Source organism: Palaemon carinicauda, chromosome 27 (assembly GCF_036898095.1).
Source record: "Palaemon carinicauda isolate YSFRI2023 chromosome 27, ASM3689809v2, whole genome shotgun sequence".
NCBI lineage: Eukaryota > Metazoa > Arthropoda > Malacostraca > Decapoda > Palaemonidae > Palaemon > Palaemon carinicauda.
In genome coordinates this window covers 88,720,591-88,744,486 of record NC_090751.1, presented here as the reverse complement: position 1 = coordinate 88,744,486, position 23,896 = coordinate 88,720,591, and the positions used below count along the sequence as shown (strand labels likewise).

The 23,896-nt window shown below is 47.2% G+C and overlaps 1 protein-coding gene and 1 long non-coding RNA gene across 2 annotated transcripts in view; both read left to right on the top strand.

Annotated features, from left to right (window-relative positions):
• Nucleotides 1-23,896, top strand: part of LOC137621237 (uncharacterized) — an 807,497-nt gene that overhangs the window by 443,511 nt on the left and 340,090 nt on the right. The gene's annotated exons all lie outside the window — the stretch shown is intronic.
• Nucleotides 1-23,896, top strand: part of LOC137620449 (Na(+)/citrate cotransporter-like) — a 135,951-nt gene that overhangs the window by 107,587 nt on the left and 4,468 nt on the right. The window contains exon 7 of the mRNA XM_068350608.1: nt 8,679-8,798. Coding sequence (XP_068206709.1) covers nt 8,679-8,798 — 120 coding nt within the window. The remainder of the gene's footprint in view (nt 1-8,678; nt 8,799-23,896) is intronic.

The window sequence follows — 23,896 nt, the reverse complement described above, 5'->3', positions numbered from 1 at the left end:
CCTGACAGCGAACCCAGTGTCGTTGAGCTCTTTTGCCATGGGATCGGCAAAAGGGCAGGCCCTCCGGGCCGAAGTCGTGACCATGTTGGAGAAGGACGCTCTCCAGGAGGTTGTAGACGGGTCCCCAGGCTTCTACAGTCAACTCGTTCTTGTGAGAAAGGCATCAGGAGGCTGGAGACCAGTCATCGACCTCTCGACCCTGAACGGGTTTGTCAAGCAGACTCCGTTCAGCATGGAGACGGCAGACACGGTCAGACTTGCAGTGAGACCACGAGACTTCATGTGCACACTGGACCTGAAGGACGCGTACTTCCAGATCCCAATCCATCCGTCTTCAAGGAAGTACCTGAGATTTTGCCTAGACAACAAGATCTACCAGTTCAAGGTGCTGTGTTTCGGTCCCTCCACAGCTCCTCAGGTGTTCACCAGAGTTTTCACCCTCATCTCTTCATGGGCCCACAGGATCGGCATCCGTCTCCTTCGTTATCTGGACAACTGGCTGATCCTAGCAGACTCGGAGGCAACCCTTCTTCGCCACCGAGACAGACTCCTCGAAGTTTGCCTGGATCTAGGGATCGTGGTAAATCTCGAGAAGTCCTCTCTGCAGCCCTCTCAGAAACTGGTATATCTAGGCATGGTCATAGACACCAATCTCCACAAAGCCTTCCCATCAGACGAAAGGATAGCAGGGCTGAGGAAGGTTGTAAAACCTTTCCTCAATCGAGAGGAACTCCCAGCCCAATCGTGGCTTCGTCTCCTCCGCCACCTCTCCTCCCTGACCCGTTTCGTCCCCAACAGCAGCCTCAGGATGAGATCTCTCCAGTGGCGACTCAAGTCTCGGTGGAGTCAAGGACTCGACTCCGCGGACATCCTGATCCCCATGGGATCAGCGGAACGAGCGGACCTCAGTTGGTGGGTGGCAGACGAGAACCTACGAAAGGGAGTGGATTTTCTCGTCCCTTCCCCGGATGTGATGCTGTTTTCGGACACATCAAACAAAGGGTGGGGGCCCACGTTCTGAGCCACAGGACCTCAGGCCTGTGGTCAGAATCAGAAAAGTACCTTCACATAAACCTGCTAGAAATGAAGGCCGTATAACTGGCACTTCAGAAGTTCCACCAAGTCCTGGAGGGCCACTCTGTGGTGGTGATGAGCGACAACACCACGGTCGTGGCTTATATCAGCAAGCAGGGAGGTACCTTTTCGGAACAGCTATCCCATCTTGCAGTACAGATCCTGAGATGGTCCGAAGTCCACTCGATTTCACTAGCGGCTCGCTTCATTCTAGGCAAAAGGAATGTGCTCGCCGACAGTCTGAGCAGAGCAACGCAGATAGTGAGTACAGAGTGGTCTTTGAATCCTCAGATAGCCAACAAAGTCCTGACTTTGTGGGGTTCCCCGACTGTGGACCTGTTCGCTATGGCACTGAACACCAAGCTCCCGCTGTACTGCTCCCCAGTCCCGGACCCCAAGGCTCTCTGGCAAGATGCCTTCCAACAACGGTGGGACAACGTCAATGTGTACGCCTTTCCCCCGTTCTGTCTGATGAGGTGGGTACTCAACAAGACCAGAACATCGGTCAATCTCTCAATGAGCTTGATAGCTCTGCTATGGCATCATGCAGAATGGTTCCCGGACCTTCTGCAGCTCCTCACGGAGATCTCGAGGGAGCTCCCTCCACGTCGTGAGCTACTCAAACAACCACACTCCAACATCTACCACAAAGCCGTAGCTTCGCTTCGGCTTCACGCCTGGAGACTATCCAGCATCTCCTCACAGACAGAGGATTTTCGCAACAAGTTGCGAAAAGGATGTCTGGCCACCTGCGCAAGTCATCCGCAGGAGTCTACCAGGCGAATTGGTGAGTTTTCTGTGGTTGGTGCCGTGGAAGGGGTATCTCTCCCCTCAATGCCACTTTACCAGCAATAGCGGAGTTCCTCGTTTATCTGCGGGAAGAAATGCGCCCTTCAGTCTCAGCGGTGAAAGGCTATCGCTCAGCCTCAAGTCTTGCCTTCAGGCTCAAAGGAATGGACATTTCCTCCTCGCTGGAACTGTCTCTTCTCATACGGAGTTACGAGCTTACCTGCCCTCAGTCGGAAGTGAGACCTCCTCCTTGGAACGTGCTTCGAGTTCTCAGGTCTCTTAAGAGACCTCCCTACGAACCATTACGCCAGGCTTCTGATCGCTACCTTACCTGGAAGACGGTGTTCCTGCTAGCTTTGGCCTCGGCCAAGCCCATTCAAGGGGATGGTGGGAGGTAACGTTCAGCTTCGTCCCTGAGTTTGTTGCCAAGACACAGAACCCGGGAGTGCCGGACCCAAGGTTCGACTCCTTCCAGGTTTCGAGTCTCCGTTCTGTAACAGATGACCCAGACCATCTCCTACTGTGCCCAGTCAGGAGTCTGAGGTTGTATCCTAAAAGAACAGCTGCAGCCCGCCCCCAGGTGCGAGCTTTGTTCGTGAGCACCGGGGAAACAAAGAGGAGGGTCACCAGGAATACTATCTCGGCCTGGATTCGCAAGGTGATTCATCTGGCCTTGAATCCTGACCCTCCTCTGTCACATCGCCCTAGGGCGCATGACGTCGGGCGTGGCTACGTCCCTGGCCTTCAAGAAGAACATTTCGGTGACACAGGTCCTGCAAGCTGGGGTGTAGAAGCGTCAGACCACCTTCACGGCCCACTACCTGCAAGACGTGACACACAGGAGGCTCGATACGTTCTCTTTTGGCCCTGTGGTGGATGCACAACAACTGGTCTAACCTCAGGCTTCTTATTGGACAAGTAGCAGAAGGTTGAGGGCATTGTTACCCGGTTTAAGTCTGTGTGAATGCAAAGATCTGTCTGGCCCTTTTCTTTTCTTCATCCTCTCCTCCCTTGGAGAAAACAGCATCCTGGGTCTTTTGCACAGCTGACCTCGAACCTCTGCAGGTAAACCATGCTCCCTTGTGTACCTAGTATTAAGTTGTAATACTGTCATGTCCCCATACCCTGACGAGGTGGTATTGGGAGAGTCCTAGCCTAGAATTCCATCTGAAGAACTCCAGGACGAGTCACTGCCCACCTTCACACATAACTTACGTAGGCCGCAGCGGTCTCACAACTGCCTGCGAGGAGCAGAGGCCCCCTCAACCCACGAGTTCTTCTAAACTCGGGTTCGGGATCCCCGGGCAAGCCAAAGCCAGTATGGCAGGGGACTTACCACCCTTCCTAAGGGTTAAGTCACCCCATGTAAATAGCGTGGTTTGTATTTCAGTTACGGAACAAATGACAAATTTGTAGATAATTTGTATTTTTCCTAACTATACAAACCTTAGCTATTTACAGTTATGTGCCTGCCAGCCCTGTCCCCCAAGATAAGTCCTACCTCTAAGTAAAGTGAAGTATTCACCGGTGTGTGTGAGGGGGGAGGGGTCCTACTCCCCGCTAACTAGCGGCGGGGTAGGAAATCCTCGTTAAAACTTTTATGGCTCGTCGTTCAGCTACGCCGAAGTAATTACATACATACATATACCAAAGGCACTTCCCCCAATTTTAAGGGGTAGCCAACATCACCAATGAAACAAAACAAAAAAGGGGACTTCTACTCTCTACGTTCCCCCAGCCTAACCAGGGACTCAACCGAGTTCAGCTGGTACTGCTAGGGTGCCACAGCCCAACCTCCCACATTATCCACCACAGATGAAGCTTCATAATGCTGAATCCCCTACTGCTGCTACCTCCGCGGTCATTTAAGGCACCGGAGGAAGCAGCAGGGCCTACCGGAACTGCGTCACAATCGCTCGCCATTCATTCCTATTTCCAGCACGCTCTCTTGCCTCTCGCACATCTATCCTCCTATCACCCAGAGCTTTCTTCACACCATCCATCCACCCAAACCTTGGCCTTCCTCTTGTACTTCTCCCATCAACTCTTGCATTCATCACCTTCTTAAGCAGACAGCCATTTTCCATTCTCTCAACATGGCCAAACCACCTCAACACATTCATATCCACTCTAGCCGCTAACTCATTTCTTACACCCGTTCTCACCCTCACCACTTCGTTCCTAACCCTATCTACTCGAGATACACCAGCCATACTCCTTAGACACTTCATCTCAAACACATTCAATTTCTGTCTCTCCATCACTTTCATTCCCCACAACTCCGATCAATACATCACAGTTGGTACAATCACTTTCTCATATAGAACTCTCTTTACATTCATGCCCAACCCTCTATTTTTTACTACTCCCTTAACTGCCCCCAACACTTTGCAACCTTCATTCACTCTCTGACGTACATCTGCTTCCACTCCACCATTTGCTGCAACAACAGACCCCAAGTACTTAAACTGATCCACCTCCTCAAGTAACTCTCCATTCAACATGACATTCAACCTTGCACCACCTTCCCTTCTCGTACATCTCATAACCTTACTCTTACCCACATTAACTCTCAACTTCCTTCTCTCACACACCCTTCCAAATTCTGTCACGAGTCGGTCAAGCCTCTCTTCTGTGTTCTACCAGTGCAGTATCATCCGCAAACAACAACTGATTTACCTCCCATGCATGATCATTCTCGCCTACCAGTTTTAATCCTCATCCAAGCACTCGAGCATTCACCTCTCTCACCACTCCATCAACATACAAGTTAAACAACCACGGCGACATCACACATCCCTGTCTCAGCCCCACTCTCACCGGAAACCAATCGCTCACTTCATTTCCTATTCTAACACATGCTTTACTACCTTTGTAGAAACTTTTCACTGCTTGCAACAACCTTCCACCAACTCCATATAACCTCATCACATTCCACATTGCTTCCCTATCAACTCTATCATATGCTTTCTCCAGATCCATAAACGCAACATACACTTCCTTACCTTTTGCTAAATATTTCTCGCATATCTGCCTAACTGTAAAAATCTGATTCATACAACCCCTACCTCTTCTAAAACCACCCTGTACTTCCAAGATTGCATTCTCTGTTTTATCCTTAATCCTATTAATCATTACTCTACCATACACTTTTCCAACTACACTCAACAAACTAATACCTCTTGAATTACAACACTCATGCACATCTCCCTTACCCTTATATAGTGGTGCAATACATGCACAAACCCAATCTACTGGTACCATTGACAACACAAAACACATATTAAACAATCTCACCAACCATTCAAGCACAGTCACACCCCCTTCCTTCAACATCTCAGCTTTCACACCATCCATACCAGATGCTTTTCCTACTCTCGTTTCATCTAGTGCTCTCCTCACTTCCTCTATTGTAATCTCTCTCTCATTCTCATCTCCCATAACCGGCACCTCAACACCTGGAACAGCAATTATATCTTCCTCCCTATTATCCTCAACATTCAGCAAACTTTCAAAATATTCCGCCCACCTTTTCCTTGCCTCCTCTCCTTTTAACAACCTTCCATTTCCATCTTTCACTGTCTCTTCAATTCTTGTGCCAGCCTTCCTTACTCTCTTCACTTCTTTCCAAAACTTCTTCTTATTCTCTTCATATGACTGACCCAGTCCCTGACCCCACCTCAGGTCAGCTGCCCTCTTTGCCTCACGTACCTTGCGCTTTACTTCCACATTTTTCTCTCTATATTTTTCATACTTCTCTATACTATTACTCTGCAGCCATTCTTCAAAAGCCCTCTTTTTCTCTTCCACTTTTACCTTCACTCCTTCATTCCACCATTCACTGCCCTTCCTCATGCTGCCTCCAACAACCTTCTTGCCACATACATCACTTGCAATCCCAACAAAATTTTCTTTTGCTAACTTCCACTCCTCCTCTAAATTACCAGTTTCACTTACTCTCACCTCGTCATATGCCATTTTCAACCTTTCCTGATATTTACTTTTTACCCCCGGTTTTATTAGCTCTTCAACCCTCACTAGCTCCCTTTTACATCCACCTACTCTATTCCCCCACTCTTTTGCTACAACTAATTTTCCTTCCACCAAAAAATGATCAGACATACCGTTAGCCATACCCCTAAACACGTGCACGTCTTTCAATCTTCCAAACATTCTTTTAGTTATCAACACATAATCCATCAATGCCCTTTCTACTACTCTTCCATTTGCCACTCTTACCCATGTATACTTATTTTTATCTTTCTTTTTAAAAAAGCTAGCACTTATTACCATCTCTTGTTCAACACATATCTACCAGTCTCTCACCACTCTCATTTTCACCTGGTACGCCATACTTCCCAATGACACCTTCTACCTCTCCAGCGCCCACTCTAGCATTTAAGTCACCCATGACAACTACATAATTCCTTCTACCCAGTCCTTCTACACACCTAGTTAATTCATTCCAGAACTCATTCCGCTCTTCTCCACTTTTCTCACTACCTGGCCCATACGCACTGACAAACGCCCAACATTCCCTACCCAACCTAACCCTCACCCACATTAACCTAGATGATATCTCCTTCCATTCCACTACTTTACCTGTCATCCATTCACTCAGCAATAAAGCCACACCCTCTCTCGCTCTTCCCCTTTCAATCCCAGACACTCTACCAGACATTTCACCAAACATCACTTCACCCTTTCCTTTCATCTTTATCTCACACAAGGCCAATACATCCATCCTTCTACTTCTAAACATACTTCCAATCTCACATCTTTTACTCTCTATCGTACTACATCCACGCACATTCAAACACCCCAAAACTAGAGTGCGGGGAGCAGTCACTCTCCCCCCAGCTCCATCTCTTTGATAATGTCTCACAGGATTTTTATACAGGAGAGGGGGTTCCCAGCCCCCTCGTCCTGTCCCTTTTAGTCGCCTCTTACGACACGCAGGGATAACGTTGGCGCTATTCTAATTGTTTTTATGAGGGAGGGTGTGGCTTTATTTAGTAATTACCCCTTGTAAATAACTAAGGTTTGTATAGTTAGGAAAAATACAAATTATCTACGAATTTGTCATATTTTTTAAAAGTTAGGAGCAAAGCTACTTCTGAAATGCTAGGAAGACAGTTAACTCTTTCTTGTGTTTGTGTACCTCTTAAATTTGAGTAGTGGTAAAGACCCATGAATAATCATACAGTTGCTCTAAAAAATTCAGTGAGAGAGAGAGAGAGAGAGAGAGAGAAAGAGAGAGAGAGAGAGAGAGAGAGAGAGAGAGAGAGAGAGAGAGAGAGAGAGAGAGAGAGAGAGAGTATTGTACAGTACCATCAATTGAAATTAATTTTGCCACAAGATGAAATAATGTACTGTAATTGAATAACAAATCAAAATTTTTTGACATTAGCCGAATTACTGAGCCAGTAAATTTGAAAATTGAGCAGTAAATTATTTGGTTTTGAAGGGTGTATTTCTTTTAATGACACATTTCTTCTCTTTGCCTTGTTATTTTGGATGCATTTGCTTTAATTGCTCAATATGAAAGGGAATTGCTTTTTTATCACTTCCTAGTTGATGAAAAATTAATTTGATTGAATTTTTGATTAATAATTTAATGTTAGAGTTTATTGCTCTAGTTCATTTATGAAGTTAGTTTAAAGATGACGATATCTTTTAACATAATTCTATGACTTACTGTATTTTGAATCTTAATTTTATAAGTTGTTAGTTCTTTCTATTACTGTAGATATAGTAAGGACTTCTCCATAATTTATGTTTGTTATAAAACCAGAATAGCCCCTCTGTGTATCATTTAGTATATTATTCATTCATTTGTAGACATTTATCTTTTGCAATTCCAAAAATCCATATCAGCAGGTGCACAACATTCATTAAGCTTTAATGTAGAAATTATATAATTTAGTGGAATCACCATTATCCTTCTTGCTTTGAAAATGTATTTTTTACAATTATGGTAACTTTAGAAGTGCTTGTATTTCTTGTGTTCTATAAAAACCACCATTTGATCTCATATCTTTCAAAATGATTGCAACACTAAATTTCATGATAATGTTAACATTAAATTGATAATACTGATAATTATACATTAATAATAGTAATAACAACAGAATTATTATAATTACCCTATAGTAATAATAGGGACTTTAATCCACCATATTCAGCTTGGTCATTAAAATCCTCCAATTGTTTTTCTTGAAGTCATTCATTTCCACTGACCTAATTCCAAGTTACAGTTGAAATAAATAAACGTAAGATATATTTTAAACTTGGCGCTGCCACTAAAAACCAGTTTTATATTCAGCAATTGCTAAGCAACTCTATCCTTCTGGAAGAGCATTGCTGTATCAAGCCATATAAATTGTCTCTTGACGACAGCCCCTTGATATCGACATGAGATCAAATTTATTTCCTCATGTTACTAACAAATCATCTTAGTTTTATACCTTTCATATGGAAGATTTTCATGTTTTATCCAGATTACTTGGCAAATAATCTTATGTATTTTTCCAACAAGATTTTCCAAGTTGCCATCTTTTTTTTTTTTTTCTCACAGTTAATGCCAAATTATTAATTTAGCTTTACCACATAACAGAAGACATAATCATCATTGTTTCCCACAGAATTTTTGAAAACTTATCTTTGTTTCTCCCCATGATACTTAATAAATAGTCAACCGTTTTCCACACAGTACTTGCAAAATAATTAGTTTTAGTCTATTCACAGCGCATCAAGAATAATATTTGTCTTCCTCACTTTACTAATAGCTAAATGCTCTTTGTTTTCTACCTCAGTACTTTTGGAGAAGGCACAGGACTCAACTTTGCAACTTGGATGATGTTTAATGTCCCGGGAATGATCATGTGTCTGACATTTGGCTGGTTTTGGCTACAAGTCCTTTGCAAGACATGCAGGTAAGATCATGGGCACCAAACCATTTATATTGTTTATATGTTAATCACATACTTACGTATACCAAGGCACTTCCCCAAATTTTTGGGTGTAGCCGACGTCAAACAAATGAAAAAAGGGGATCTTTCCTCTCTACGTTCCTCCCAGCCTGATAATAGACTTATCAGAGTTCGGCTGGTACTGCTAAGGTGCCACAGTCCACCCTCCCCCGTTATCCACCACAGGTGAAGCTCATGTTAATGAGAAATATAAAAGTAACTCAAGGATTTTCATAAGAAATCTAAGGATATCTTTTGAGGAATAGTTGTCTACAGTACAGTACTTAAAGAAATTAAAGTATAGTACAAGGACTTAATTACCGACTTGGGATTGTGAGATCATAAACAGCTGTATGAGTCCTCACATTAAAGAAATCTATAAAGAAGTTGATGTATGGGAGAAAAAATGTAAAATATAGAATTTTTATTTTTCTAAAAGGCTATTTTGCCACATATACTGTACAGTATTTATGTAGAGCCGTATACATTTGATTTAATGAATGAAAATGAAAGAATAGATAGGCAATGCTAAGATCAACTTAATCACCAAGAAATCTTACTCACAAAAAACGGATTTTGAGCGAAGCGAAAAATCTATTTTTGGGTGAGATAGCCATGGCGTCCTGATGGAAGGATCCTTTTTGGTAGCTTCCTTGGGTAATCACTACTAGGATTTTCCCAGAGAATTAAACCACAGGTTATCACAGAATTCTAACTTCTGGAGCGAGTATCCTAAGGGTTTCCCCTTAAGACATCGTGTATCAACAGGGGACACGCATGTATAAACGTGCCACATAGCTATCTGCACCCCATATAGAGTTAACGCTTCAATATGGCGGACAGGGAGTGGCTGGGAGCTGAGCCGCAGCCGATCTAGATGTGGCGATATCGGTACTCGCGATGTAAACAGACGGACGCCATTGCTTTTGATGACGTCACGTCCGTCCTCATTCCGAAAGTCTGGAGCTCGCTCATCACCATGATACAGCGGCGCAGGGCGGGACCTGATCACAGACAGGGTGGGTCCATCAGGACGCCATGGCTATCTCACCCAAAAATAGATTTTTCGCTTCGCTCAAAATCCGTTTTTTGGGCTCAAGCCATGGCGTCCTGATGGAAGAGTACCAGAGAATTAGTGTATCGTGGTAGACTTTTTCCCCTTTATAAGTGAGTGCTAAAACATTGAGCCGAAAGCATAGTGGTCTATACTAGAGCTACCGTGAGGCAGTTGCCTTCCTGCCCCCCTGGCATGGAAGTCCCCACGGGCTATGCTGAGATCAAAGTGGTCATGGGAAGGCTATTCATATAGGCTGAAGGAACAATGAGATCCATAAGATAAGTCAGAGCGATTTGGTATTCGCGTCGAAACAAACTTGAAGAAGTGGTGGTTGTACACTTCGTGCATGGAGTTGACTCATCTTCATAATTGAGTAAGTATTCGCTAAGGAAACTTACGTGCTCTATATAAATAAATGCCCGGAGTAAATCCTGGCATTTTCCTTAACCAAGAATAAAGGGTAATAAAACTATGACAATTAGTATTTTTGGGCTCAAGCCATGGCGTCCTGATGGAAGGTTCCTTTTTGGTAGCTTCCTTGGGTATAAGACTACTAAGATATTCCCAGAGAATTTAACCACAGGTTATCACAGAATTCTAACTTCTGGAGCGAGTATCTCAAAGGTTTCCCCTTAAGACATCGTAATACAACAGGGGACGCGCATGTCTGAACGCGCCACATAGCTATCTTCACCCCGAACAGAGTTAATGCTTCGGTGTGTAAGGACTGAGAATAGCTGGGAGCCGTTCCACAGCTAATCTCACTCGTGGCTACTACTGATACTCGAGACGTAAACAAACGGACGCCATTGCTCTAATGACGTCACGCCCGTCTTCATCCTTTGTTTAGTAGCTACCCTACTTAGACGGATTTTCCCTGTGTTAACTTTATCGTTTTGCATCTTCGCTATGTCGTTACCTTCAGCCTCGCCTTCTTCTGGAAAGTTGAGTACAAGGTTCCAGTATTGTTTAATTAAGCTCTGTCCGTAAAGCAAATATTACTTTTTGAGATAATTGCTGTTTTGTGGCAGAGCTGTGCCTCTACCGGACCCGCCATTTTATGGCGTCGTTGTTGTTATGCATGTCTTATTTAGTTAGCCACAACAACGTTTCCGGCATTATATACTAATCGAATACATTAGTTTATTTAGTCTTCATAGCTAGGAACTTTTATATCGTGTTTAGACGCTTTTTATCGGTCATCGATTGACCTCATACCAGTCGGCTACTATAGCCCCCAGGCCAGGAGCCTACATACAAGTGTTCATGCATGATTTATTAGTGATCCTAGACTAAGTTATGAAGATAGTGGCATTATTTTACAATACTTTTGACAGTGATGCAAATGTTTTCGCCTTCAGGGACCATATAGGGGATAGGCTAGTCAGTGACTCTTTCTAGCCTAACCTAATGTTAGGACCCCTATATGCTTCCTTCATCCCCTGCCTTGGCATTCCCTCTATTTAGCCTTGATTCCTTTTCTGAGTAAAGGGATTAATTGTCTAATAGAGTATATATCGCCTCTCTGTCCTCCCTAAAGGAATGAACCCCCTTTAGGGTTGCGTCCGAGAGTGAGGTTAGGCTAGCCTACCTCTATGGCTAGGATAGTCTATGACTTTCCTGCGATAGCGATATGTCTTCTTCCTTTCCTAGTTCAGGACTTTTAGCCCTGCTCTAGGTTAGGTTAGGAAGGTTTCTCTGTTCCATGCTAAAACTGTACTCTTGCACCGTTTTAGCTGATCTGCCTGATCTTAGGTTAGGGAGTGTCCTCCCTTTCCTTAGTGGCCGCTCTGGTACAGAAACCCTTCCTGGGAAGACTTCTCTCTTCTCCCTCCCCACCTATCTCTTGTATAGCCTAGCCTATGCTTAGGTTAGTTTATACCCATCTGTCCCCTGTCCTACAACTCCTCCTTAGGGTGGAATAGTAGGGCTACCCGAGCTTCCTTGTGCAGTCCGCTCTGGTACACATACCTTCATAGTGTCCTATAAGGTTAGTTACTAGTATAGCTCTGCATATGGGAGTCTCCCCCCCTCCTTGGGTGTCCCCTAGCCCTCCCTTGGGCTACCTTGCTCCCGGTCCCTAGTGACCCTGCTCATGGAAGTTAGAGCCTGCCTCTATCATGGGTACACCCCCTCAGGGAGGGGGAGGGATGTTTGGAATCCTGATGGTACTTCCTACATCCCTTCCCCCCTCCCCCCTGTCTCTCTCCCTATCCGGGTGCCAGTCTCTTGCCGCCTCTACTGTCGGCAATACCTGCCTCCTATTTGGTGACTCTCCCTAACCTTGCCGCCAGCCCCCGTGTACCGAGGGACTGCCGGCTGCCGCCGGCTACTACCGGCGGCTCTCCTCCTCCTAACTAGTCGTCCGCTTGCCGGTCGACCGCCGGAGTGCCGGCATATACTGCCGGCAACCCGATACAGCCTTTACCATCCTTATCCCAGTCACCAACCTGGCATCCTCCGACTGCCGGAGCCGCCGCTCCCTGTCGGCGTGCCGCCGTTGTGCCGGCGGCCGCCATCCTGGTATTTGACTGACTTTGAACATTGTCTGTCCTAATGCCAGAATCTATGCTGGAGCGAGCTCCGGCATGCCGGCGGCTTGCCGGATGCCCCGGAGGCGTCAAGAATACTTGCACCCCCTTACTGTAGCTATCATAAGACTATGATAGCCCTATATCGCAAACAGATAAGCTGCTTCTGCTATTAAGATCAGTACCTAGTACTGCTCTATTAGTGATCATGCTGTCTCTTTGCATTCTTCTAATTCCAGCATGCTATGTGCATCTTAGCACGGCTGGTTGCCAGAAGCAGTTACCTTTTAAATGAGGCCTTCTGGCCCTTAACTGGGAACCGAATGAATTCGGTCCCAATCTTGTCCTTGGAATTTTCCATGGAATTCCAAAATACTTGGAATTCTAGGAAACTATATCCAGTGCCCTCGGTCACTCGGATTATCCAGGGACCAAGCTTATGGTAACCAGCCGGGCGAGATGCATGGAGCATGTTCTCCTTTACTATTTTCATTCTCTATGCATCACACCTTCTTAAGTTAAAATTAATGATTAATATTAACTTAGTTTAAGAGCCATTCTTATGACTCCCCCATACTCATTTTCTCTTTCTTCCACAGGAGGAGCAGATGAAGTGTGATTTCGCCTTCTGCGCTGTGAAACGCCCGCAGTTTTATGGGCATACGGCTTGCAGGACTCACGCCCCTTGTGCAGACAAGAAAGGGGATTTGAAGTTTTGGAATCCACTGGATTGTACGGTCTGCCAGGCTCACCTAGTTGAGGCCTTCCATAACCCTCCTTCAGCGGAGGTTAGAGACATTTCTCGTGAAAAGCTGCGCAAGTGGGTGCGTGGCTTCCAGAAAAATGCTACCGGACCGTACCTGGCCACCGAAGAACTGAGGTCACTATTGTTCCCTAAGGCCTCCCCTGACTCAGTGGTACCCAAAGATGTGATCCCCACTGTCCAAATTACGGTGGAACCTGATGTGGTCATGGCTCAGTCCATGCACGAGTGTCGTTTGGATTCCGAAGATGACGAACAGATTTCGGACGTCTCGGAAGACACGGAGAAGACGCTTATGGCTCAAGGAGCCGAAGATGACGAAGACAAGGTGGAGTACACCGAGTCGGAGCTAGGAGCTGCTCCCTCGTCCATCCCCCCTCCTACTCCTACACCGACGGAAATGTCTATTCCTTCTACCTCCTCGACTCCGGATCCTTCTTCTTCTACTCAAGAACTGATCCGGCTGATTAGAGCCGTCATGGACGACAGGCTGAAGGAGAACCAGGAGTCCATCAGGTCGATGATAGGATCCAGAGAGCCGAAGAAGATTTCGGTCAAGGATCTCCCCGCTTGCTCTCATGCCAACCCGTGGAGGTATGCAGAGCATATGGTTATTGCGACCGGCAGGATCTTTGTCAGTGATAAGATCGGCACGGTCCCTTTGGAAGATGTGGAGTTCTTCCCAAGCTTTGAGGCCTACCCGGACTGTTACGTCCGGCTTCGTTCCGAACCTGCCTCGAAGGAAGAGACCGAACCTAAGGAAGAGATAGTGTTCGATCTCGCAAAGGCCCAGGCTATGCTAGCCTCCGCATTCAAGAGTAGAGGCTTTACCTGCTCTAAGCTTCCGGCATTGAGCAAGAAGCACCCTACTTACGTTGCACCTGATACTGCAGTTCTTCCATTCTTGGAAAAGGCCTTAGCTGCATGCCTTAAAGCGGCGGAAGAAGGGAAACCCTGCCCTGCACTGGAGGAGTGCAGACCCTTCTCCATCGTGACCCCCCCTGACGCTCGACACTGGAAAGATGTTCAGCATACTTTCGTCGTGGGAAGGCTCGATCCTGACGTCGCCGGACGTCAGTTTAATGAAGACCTCCCTAAGCTCAACGATCACCTCCTTCGCCGGGAACAAGACACGAAGGAGAGGCTTGCGGCATCTCTTTCTCATCAAGTCCAACTGGAAGTTATGGCCTGTGACACTAGAGTACCAGATCACTACATGGTACTCTCCAAATCCCACTTACTAACGGTAATGAAGGACTTGTACCACTTCATAAAGGCTCGAAGAGCCTGTCGTGAATTCGTGTTTGCCGGTGCCACCGTGAAACACGAACCCCGGAGCCTGATTTCCTCCAACATCTGGGGAAAGCACCTGTTTCCTTCTGACCTTGTGAAGGAAATAACTGACAGAGCCGCCACGGAGAATAGGAACCTTCTCCACAAGTGGGGCATGTCCAGGAAAAGGAAACCCTCTCAGGACGACGGACCTCAGCCTAAGAGGAAACCTCAGAAGTCAAAACCCCAGCAACGTCAGCAAAGACGTCAGTTTCCGGGACCCGCTACCTCCCAAGTGGTTGCCCAACCACAACAGACCTTTGTCACAGTCACCGGTCTTCACCCCTGCCTTTGAGCAACCATCAACTACCTTTCATGCCAAAGGTAGAGGCTCATTCAGGGGTGCAAGCAAAGACGCATCTCGCCGTCCCTCCAGAGGTAGAGGAGGAAAGGGAGCTAGCGGCCGAGGCAGCAAGTCCTCGGGACACCAGAAGCAATGAAGTGCTTCCGGTGGGAGGAAGACTCCGCCAATTCCAGGATCGTTGGACCTTCGATCCCTGGGCACACAGCATCATCAAGAACGGTCTAGGCTGGAGTGGGACGCAACCACCCCCAATCTTCCAGCAGTTCTTCCAGCAATCAACCCCCCTTCTGGAAGAATATGTTCTAGACCTCTTGAACAAGAAGGTGATAAGGAAGGTAAAGTCCACCAGGTTCCAAGGGAGACTGTTTTGTGTTCCCAAGAAGGACTCAGACAAACTCAGAGTCATTCTGGACTTATCCCCCCTCAACAAGTTCATAGAGAACAACAAATTCAAGATGCTGACGCTTCAACAAATAAGGACCCTTCTGCCTCAAGGTTCCTACACGGTCTCTATAGACCTGGCGGATGCCTACTGGCACATTCCAATGAACCATCACGCTTCCTCCTACCTAGGATTTCGACTCCAAAGGAAAAGCTACGCCTTCCGGGCCATGCCCTTCGGCCTCAATGTGGCCCCTCGGATCTTCACAAAACTGGCGGATGCCATAGTACAACAGCTCCGCCTAAGAAACGTCCAGGTGATGGCCTACCTCGACGACTGGCTAGTCTGGGCTCCATCGCCCGAAGAGTGTGCAAAGTCTTGCAACGAAGTTACCCAGTACCTAGAACACCTGGGATTCAAGATCAACGAGAAAAAATCTCGCCTCTCTCCAGCTCAGAAGTTTCAGTGGTTGGGAATCCACTGGAATCTTCAGTCACACCGCCTTTCCATCCCCCAGAAGAAAAGGAAGGAAATAGCAGGGTCTGTCAAGCGACTACTGAAATCCAAACGCATTTCAAGACGACAGCAGGAACGAGTTCTAGGCTCTCTACAATTCGCCTCAGTGACAAACCCAGTGCTTCGTGCACAGCTAAAGGATGCCGCGGGAGTCTGGAGACGCTCGGCATCCATCGCTCGAAGAGACCTCAAGAGACGGCTTCCAAACAGACTACGACGCCTCCTAAAGCCGTGGTCGGAAGAAAAGGCCCTGAAAAGGTCCATTCCTCTCCAACACCCTCCTCCATCACTCAACATCCACACGGATGCCTCACTGGAGGGTTGGGGAGGTCACTCCCACCAGAAACAGGTTCAAGGTACCTGGTCTCCACTATTCAAGACGTTCCACATAAACATCTTGGAGGCCATGGCGGTCCTTCTAACTCTGAAGAAGTTATCCCCGCCGCCCTCGATCCACATCCGTCTAACCCTAGACAACTCGGTGGTAGTTCGTTGTCTCAATCGCCAAGGCTCAAGATCGCCCCAGATAAATCAGGTGCTTCTCCCAATCTTCCGTCTGGCGGAGAAGAAGAAGTGGCACCTGTCTGCAGTTCACCTACAAGGATTCCGCAATGTGACAGCGAATGCTCTATCTCGGACAAACCCGATAGAGTCGGAATGGTCTCTAGACGCAAGATCGTTCTCCTTCATCTCTCACCAAGTCCCAGAACTTCAGATAGATCTCTTTGCAACGAGCGACAACAATCAACTTCCTCTGTACGTAGCCCCGTACGAGGACCCCAAAGCAGAAGCAGTGGACGCCATGTCACTGGACTGGAACAGGTGGTCCAAGATCTACCTGTTCCCTCCCACCAACCTTCTGTTGAAAGTCCTCTCCAAACTGAGAACCTTCAAAGGGACAGCGGCCCTAGTGGCTCCCAAGTGGCCCCGGAGCAACTGGTACCCCCCTGGTCCTGGAGCTGCAGCCCAAGCTGATCCCTCTCCCGGGCCCAGTTCTCTCTCAACAAGTACAGAAGTCGACTGTCTTCGCTTCATCATCGAAAATCAAGGACCTTCATCTCATGATTTTCTCTCCCTTGCCGCAAAGAAGAGGTTTGGGATCTCGAAGAAAAGTCTAGACTTCCTAGAGGAATACAAGACCGAATCCACGAGACGGCAATATGAATCATCCTGGAGGAAATGGGTCTCCTTTGTCAAGACAAAAAATCCTAAAGAAATCACAATTGATTTCTGTATGTCCTTCTTCATTCACCTTCATGGACAAGGATTAGCAGCCAATACGATTTCAACCTGCAAATCGGCCTTGGCTAGACCAATTCTATATGCTTTCCAAATTGATCTGTCCAACGACATCTTCAACAAACTACCAAAAGCATGTGCTCGCCTACGTCCAGCACCCCCTCCGAAACCGATCTCCTGGTCACTAGACAAGGTACTCCATTTCGCCTCCAACTTGGACAATGATTCATGCCCCCTCAAGGATCTGACTCAGAAAGTTATATTTTTATTTGCTCTCGCTTCGGGAGCTCGAGTCAGCGAAATAGTGGCATTATCAAGAGAAGAAGGACACATCCTGTTTACCGATTCAGGAGAAGTGACCCTCTCCCCTGATCCGACGTTTCTCGCTAAAAATGAATTACCCACCAAAAGATGGGGCCCTTGGAGAATATGCCCCCTGAAGGAGGATGTCTCTCTATGTCCAGTAGAGAGCCTCAAGGTCTATCTTCGCAGAACTTCGAACTTTGGTGGAGGCCAACTCTTCAAAGGAGAAACATCGGGCAGCGACCTGTCACTGAAACAATTAAGAGCGAAAATCACCTACTTCATTCGCAGAGCGGATCCGAACAGTACACCCGCTGGTCATGATCCTAGAAAAGTGGCATCTTCTCTGAATTTCTTTCAGAGCATGGACTTTGAAAGCCTTAAAAACTTCACGGGCTGGAAGTCCTCGCGAGTTTTCTTTAAACATTATGCGAAACAAGTGCACGAAGTCAAACATTTTGTGGTAGCCGCAGGTAGTGTTATGAAACCTGCACCTAACTCTGCGTAGAACAGTGAGTTACTTGGGACTCTAACTCTTCGGGTGCCTATGTTGACCCTCGAGCGATTCATAGTGATGTCTAAAAACACTTAGTGCTTTTATAACTGTTCTTATCCCAGGTGAAATGTCATAGTGTCACACAAGTGCCACATGCCTTGAGCATGATGTGTTATTTAAAGACTTGCGTTCCTCGAGAACGAGTACCTACTAATATCCTGAAATTTCTTTTCAGATTCAAGAGCAAGCCTTTATTTCTATGTACATTATTATTACTGTAAATGAACTTTACTTTTGCTGTAAATTATTTAATTTCTGCATTGTGAAATAAAATTTCTATTTTATTACTTATGCGTCTCTTTCAGCTCCTACTTACTATGAAATACATACCTGTCATAGTTTTATTTATTCCTCCTTTCTTATGGTTATGAAGAATTTAAGATGTTTAATCCTAAATTATATTCACCCTGACTAAGTAAGGTTCCTACACGAATACTTACTTCTGATAACCAAGAGATGAACTCTATACACAGTGCCCAACCACCACTGGTCTAATTTCAGAATGTTCCTATACAAATATCAAACATTCCGCTTCATCTCTAAGTTCTTCAAGTTCTTCTCTCAGGATGAATAGCCCTTCAATACCACTTTGACGTCGGCATAGCCCATGGGAACTTCACTGCCAAGGGGGGCAGGATACTTCGTTCCTATGGTTCTTTATCTAAGATTACTTTGCTGTTTTGTCAATGCCTAGGCACTTAATACTGGGGGAAAATCTACCACGATACATTGATTCTCTGGTACTCTTCCATCAGGACGCCATGGCTTGAGCCCAAAAAACGGATTTTGAGCGAAGCGAAAAATCTATTTTTGGGTGAGATAGCCATGGCGTCCTGATGGACCCTCCCTACTACTTCGTCCAGTTTTGTTCCCACCCTGTGCTACTGTATCATGGTGATGGGCAGCAACTGGCTTCAGGATGAAGACGGGCGTGACGTCATTAGAGCAATGGCGTCCGTTTGTTTACGTCTCGAGTATCAGTAGTAGCCACGAGTGAGATTAGCTGTGGAACGGCTCCCAGCTATTCTCAGTCCTTACACACCGAAGCATTAACTCTGTTCGGGGTGAAGATAGCTATGTGGCGCGTTCAGACATGCGCGTCCCCTGTTGTATTACGATGTCTTAAGGGGAAACCTTTGAGATACTCGCTCCAGAAGTTAGAATTCTGTGATAACCTGTGGTTAAATTCTCTGGGAATATCTTAGTAGTCTTATACCCAAGGAAGCTACCAAAAAGGAACCTTCCATCAGGACGCCATGGCTATCTCACCCAAAAATAGATTTTTCGCTTCGCTCAAAATCCGTTATTTCATAGTAAGAAAGGAGCAAGGGAGACGCACAAGTAATAAAATAGACATTTTATTATATAATTGCAGGTAAATCAATACATGTCATGCAATAAATAGTAAAAAACATTTACTTTGATAAAAATGTACATAGTCATAAAGGCGTGCTCTTGAGTCTGAAAGGGAAGAATCAAGTATTAGTAGGCACTCGTTCTACGGAACGTTAGTCTTTATGTAACACACGTCATGCACGTGGCATGTAGCACTCATGTGGTAATCTACTATGACATTTCACCTGAGGTAAGAACAGTTAAAGAAAACACAAGGTGGTTTCTGCTTCACTACGTATCACTTGAGGGTCAACATAGGCACCCGACGAGTTAGAGTCCCTAATAACTCACTGTTCTAAGCAGAGTTCAGAGCAGGTTTCATAACACTACCTGCGGCTACCACAAAATGTTTCACTTCGTGCACTTGTTTCGCATAATGTTTAAAGAAAACACGCGAGGATTTCCAGCCTGTATAGTTCTTGAGGCTTTCGAAATCCATACTCTGAAAGAAATTCAGAGACGAAGCGACTTTCCTAGGATCATGACCAGCGGGTGTACTGTCTGGATCCGCTCTGCGAATGAAGTAGGTGATTTTTGCTCTCAATTGTTTCAGTGACAGGTCGCTGCCCGATGTTTCTCCTTTGAAGAGTTGGCCTCCACCAAAGTTTGAAGTTTTATGAAGATAGACCTTAAGGCTCTCTACTGGACATAGAGAGGCATCTTCCTTCAAGGGGCATATCCTCCACGGGCCCCATCGTTTGGTAGGTAATTCGTTCTTTGCGAGAAACGTCGGATCAGGGAAGAGGGAGAGGTCTCCTGAATCGTTGAAAACGATATGTCCCTCTTCTCTAGATAGTGCCACTATTTCGCTGACTCGGGCTCCCGAAGCTAGAGCGAAGAGAAATATAACTTTCTGAGTCAGGTCCTTAAGAGGGCATGAATCATTGTCCAAGTTGGAGGCGAAGTGGAGAACTTTGTCTAGAGACCAAGTGATTGGTCTCGGAGGGGGTGCCGGTCGTAAACGGGCACAGGCCTTCGGTAGTTTGTTGAAGATGTCGCTAGACAGATCTATTTGGAAGGCGTATGACAAAGGTCTGGTCAAGGCCGATTTGCAAGTAGAAATCGTGTTGGCTGCCAAGCCTTGTCCATGAAGGTGAATGAAGAAGGACATGCAAAAATCTATAGTGATTTTCGAGGGGTTCTTTGCCTTGACGAAGGAGACCCATTTCCTCCAAGACGATTCGTATTGCCTTCTCGTGGATTCGGTCTTGTATTCCTCGAGGAAGTCTAGACTCTTCTTCGAAATCCCAAACCTTTTCTTAGCGGCTAGGGTGAGAAAATCATGAGATGAAGGTCCTTGATTTTCGATGATGAAGCGAAGACAGTCAACTTCTGTATTTGCTGGGAGAGAACTGGGTCCGGGAGGGGGATCAGCGTTGGCTGCATCTCCAGGATCAAGGGGTACCAGTTGCTGCGGGGCCACTTGGGAGCCACTAGAGCTGCTGTCCCTTTGAAGGTTCTCAATTTGGAGAGGACTTTCAGCAGAAGATTGGTGGGAGGGAACAGGTAAATCTTGGCCCATCTGTTCCAATCCAAGGTCATGGCGTCCACCGCTTCCGCTTTGGGGTCCTCGTACGGGGCTACATATCGAGGAAGTTGATGGTTGTCGCTCGTTGCGAAGAGGTCGATCTGGAGTTCTGGGACTCGGTGAGAGATGAAGGCGAATGATCTTGCGTCTAGAGACCATTCCGATTCTATCGGGTTTGTCCGAGATAGAGCGTCCGCTGTCACATTGCGGAATCCTTGTAGGTGAACTGCAGACAGGTGCCATTTCTTCCTTTCTGCCAGACGGAAGATTGTCAGGAGCACCTGATTTATCTTGGGCGATCTTGAGCCCTGGCGATTGAGACAACGCACTACCACAGAGCTGTCCAGGGTCAGGCGAATGTGTATCGACGGGGGCGGGGAGAGTTTCTTCAGCGTCAGAAGAACCGCCATGGCCTCCAAGATGTTGATGTGAAACGTCTTGAATAGGGGAGACCAAGTGCCTTGAGCCTGTTTTTGGTGGGAGTGACCTCCCCAACCCTCCAACGAATCGTCCGTATGGATGTTGAGAGATGGAGGTGGGTGTTGGAGAGGAAGGGACCTTTTTAGGGCCCTCGCTTCTGACCACGGCTTTAGAAGAAGTCGAAGTCTGCTTGGGAGCCGTCTCTTGAGGTCTCTTCGAGCGATGGATGCGGAACGTCTCCAGACTCCCGCTGCATCCTTTAGCTGTGCACGAAGCACTGGGTTTGTGATCGAGGCGAACTGTAGAGAGCCTAGAACTTGTTCCTGCTGGTGTCTTGAGATCCGTTTGGATTTTAACAGTCGCTTGACAGACCCTGCTATTTCCTTCCTTTTCTTTGCTGGAATGGAAAGGCGGTGTGACTGAAGATTCCAGTGGATGCCTAACCATTGGAACTTCTGAGCTGGAGATAGGCGAGACTTTTTCGCGTGTATCTGGAATCCCAGGTGTTCGAGAAACTGGGTAACTTTTCTGCAGGATTCTATACAATCCTCGGGCGAGGGCGCCCACACTAGCCAGTCGTCGAGGTAGGCCATCACCTGGACGTTTCGGATGCGGAGCTGTTGTACTACTGCGTCCGCTAGCTTTGTGAATATCCGAGGGGCCACGTTGAGTCCGAAGGGCATGGCCCGGAAGGCATAGCTTTTCCGTTGGAGTCGGAATCCAAGGTAGGAGGAAGCGTGATGGTTCATTGGTATGTGCCAGTATGCGTCCGCCAGGTCTATCGAGACCGTGAAAGACCCTCGAGGCAGGAGGGTTCTGATCTGTTGAAGAGTCAGCATCTTGAACTTGTTGTTCGATATGAATACGTTGAGGGGGGATAAGTCCAGAATGACTCTGAGTCTGTCTGAGTCTTTCTTGGGGACACAAAACAGTCTCCCTTGGAACCTTGTGGACTTCACCCTTCTTATCACCTTCTTGTTCAAGAGGTCTAGCACATATTCTTCCAGGAGGGGGGTTGAACGTTGGAAGAATTGCTGGAAGGTTGGGGGTGGTTGCGCCCAGCTCCAGCCTAGACCTTTCTTGATGATGCTGTGTGCCCAGGATTCGAAGGTCCAACGATCCTGGAAGTGGCGGAGTCTTCCTCCCACCGGAAGCACTTCATTGCTTCTGGGGTCCCGAGGACTTGCTGCCTCGGCCGCTAGCTCCCTGTCCTCCTCTGCCTCTGGAGGGCCGGCGAGAGGAATCTCTGCCGGAACCCCTGCCTGAGCTTCTACCTTTGGGACGAAAGGTAGTGGAGTGCTGCTCGAAGGCGGGGTTGAAGGCCGGTGATGAGGACAAAACCGGCTGTGGGACCAACTGAAAGGTCTGTGGCGGCTGAGCGGCCACTTGGGGAGTAGCGGGGTGCCGGAAACTGACGTCTGTGCTGACGTTGCTGGGGTCTATGCTTCGACTGCTTCCTCTTAGGCTGAGGACCGTCATCCTGAGAGGGCTTTCTCTTCCTAGACATGCCCCATTTGTTGAGAAGGTTCCTGTTCTCAGATGCGGCCTTGTCTGTGATCTCTTTCACTAGATCAGACGGGAAGAGGTACTTGCCCCAGATGTTGGAGGAAATCAGTTTCCGGGGTTCGTGTCTGACAGTGGCACTGGAGAACACGAATTCTCTGCAGGCTCTACGAGCTCGCATGAAGTGGTACAGATCCTTGACTAAGGTTGCCATATGAGGTTTGGCAAGGACCATGTAATGGTCAGGGACTCTGGTGTCGCCAGCCATTACGTCCATCTGGACCTGGAGAGTGAGAGATGCTGCCAGCCTCTCCTTCGTTTCCTGTTCCCTACGAAGGAGGTGATCGTTTAGCTTGGGGAGGTCCTCATTAAACTGACGTCCAGCAACGTCAGGATCTAGTTTGCCCACCACGAAGGTGTGTTGCACATCCTTCCAGTGTTTGGTGTCGGGCGGGGTGACTGCGGAGAAAGGTCTGCATTCCTCCAATGCAGGGCAGGATTTCCCTTCTTCTACAGCCTTAAAGCAGGCAGCGAAGGCCTTTTCCGTGAAGGGTATCACCACTTCATCGGGCGCAACGTAGGTGGGGTACTTCTTGCTCAGAGCCGGAAGTCCAGAGCAGGTAAAGCCTCTGCTCTTAAGCGCTTTGGCAAGCATAGCCTGGGCCTTCGAGAGATCGAACACTATTTTCTCCTTCGGTTCGGTCTCTTCCTTTGAGGATGGTTCTGAACGTAGACGGACGTAACAGTCCGGATACGCCTCAAAGCGGGGGAAGAACTCCACTTCTTCCAGGGGTTGTAACCGATCTTATCGCTGACGAAGATCTTGTCGTCAGCGATGACCATATGCTCGGCGAATCGCCACGGATTGTCGCTCGAGCATGTGGGGAGGTCCTTGATGGAGATTTTGCGAGATTCCTTGGAACCTCCCATCGACCGAATGATCTGGTGAGTTTCTTGGAGCTTCTGCTCCATCACGGATTCAATGAGCCGAATCATATCCTGTGCCGTAGGTAGAGGAGTCGTGGTGGAGGACGTAGACGGGAGAGACACTTCCGTCGGTGTAGGAGTAGGAGGGGGGATGGAGGGAGGGGCATCCTCCTTATCGGACTCGGTATACACAACCGGTCCTCTTCTTCATCATCCTCCCCTTCACCCTGGGCCATAAGGGTTTTCTCGGTGTCCTCCGAGATCTCTGACATGCGTTCATCATGTTCTGAATCCAGGTGATAATCA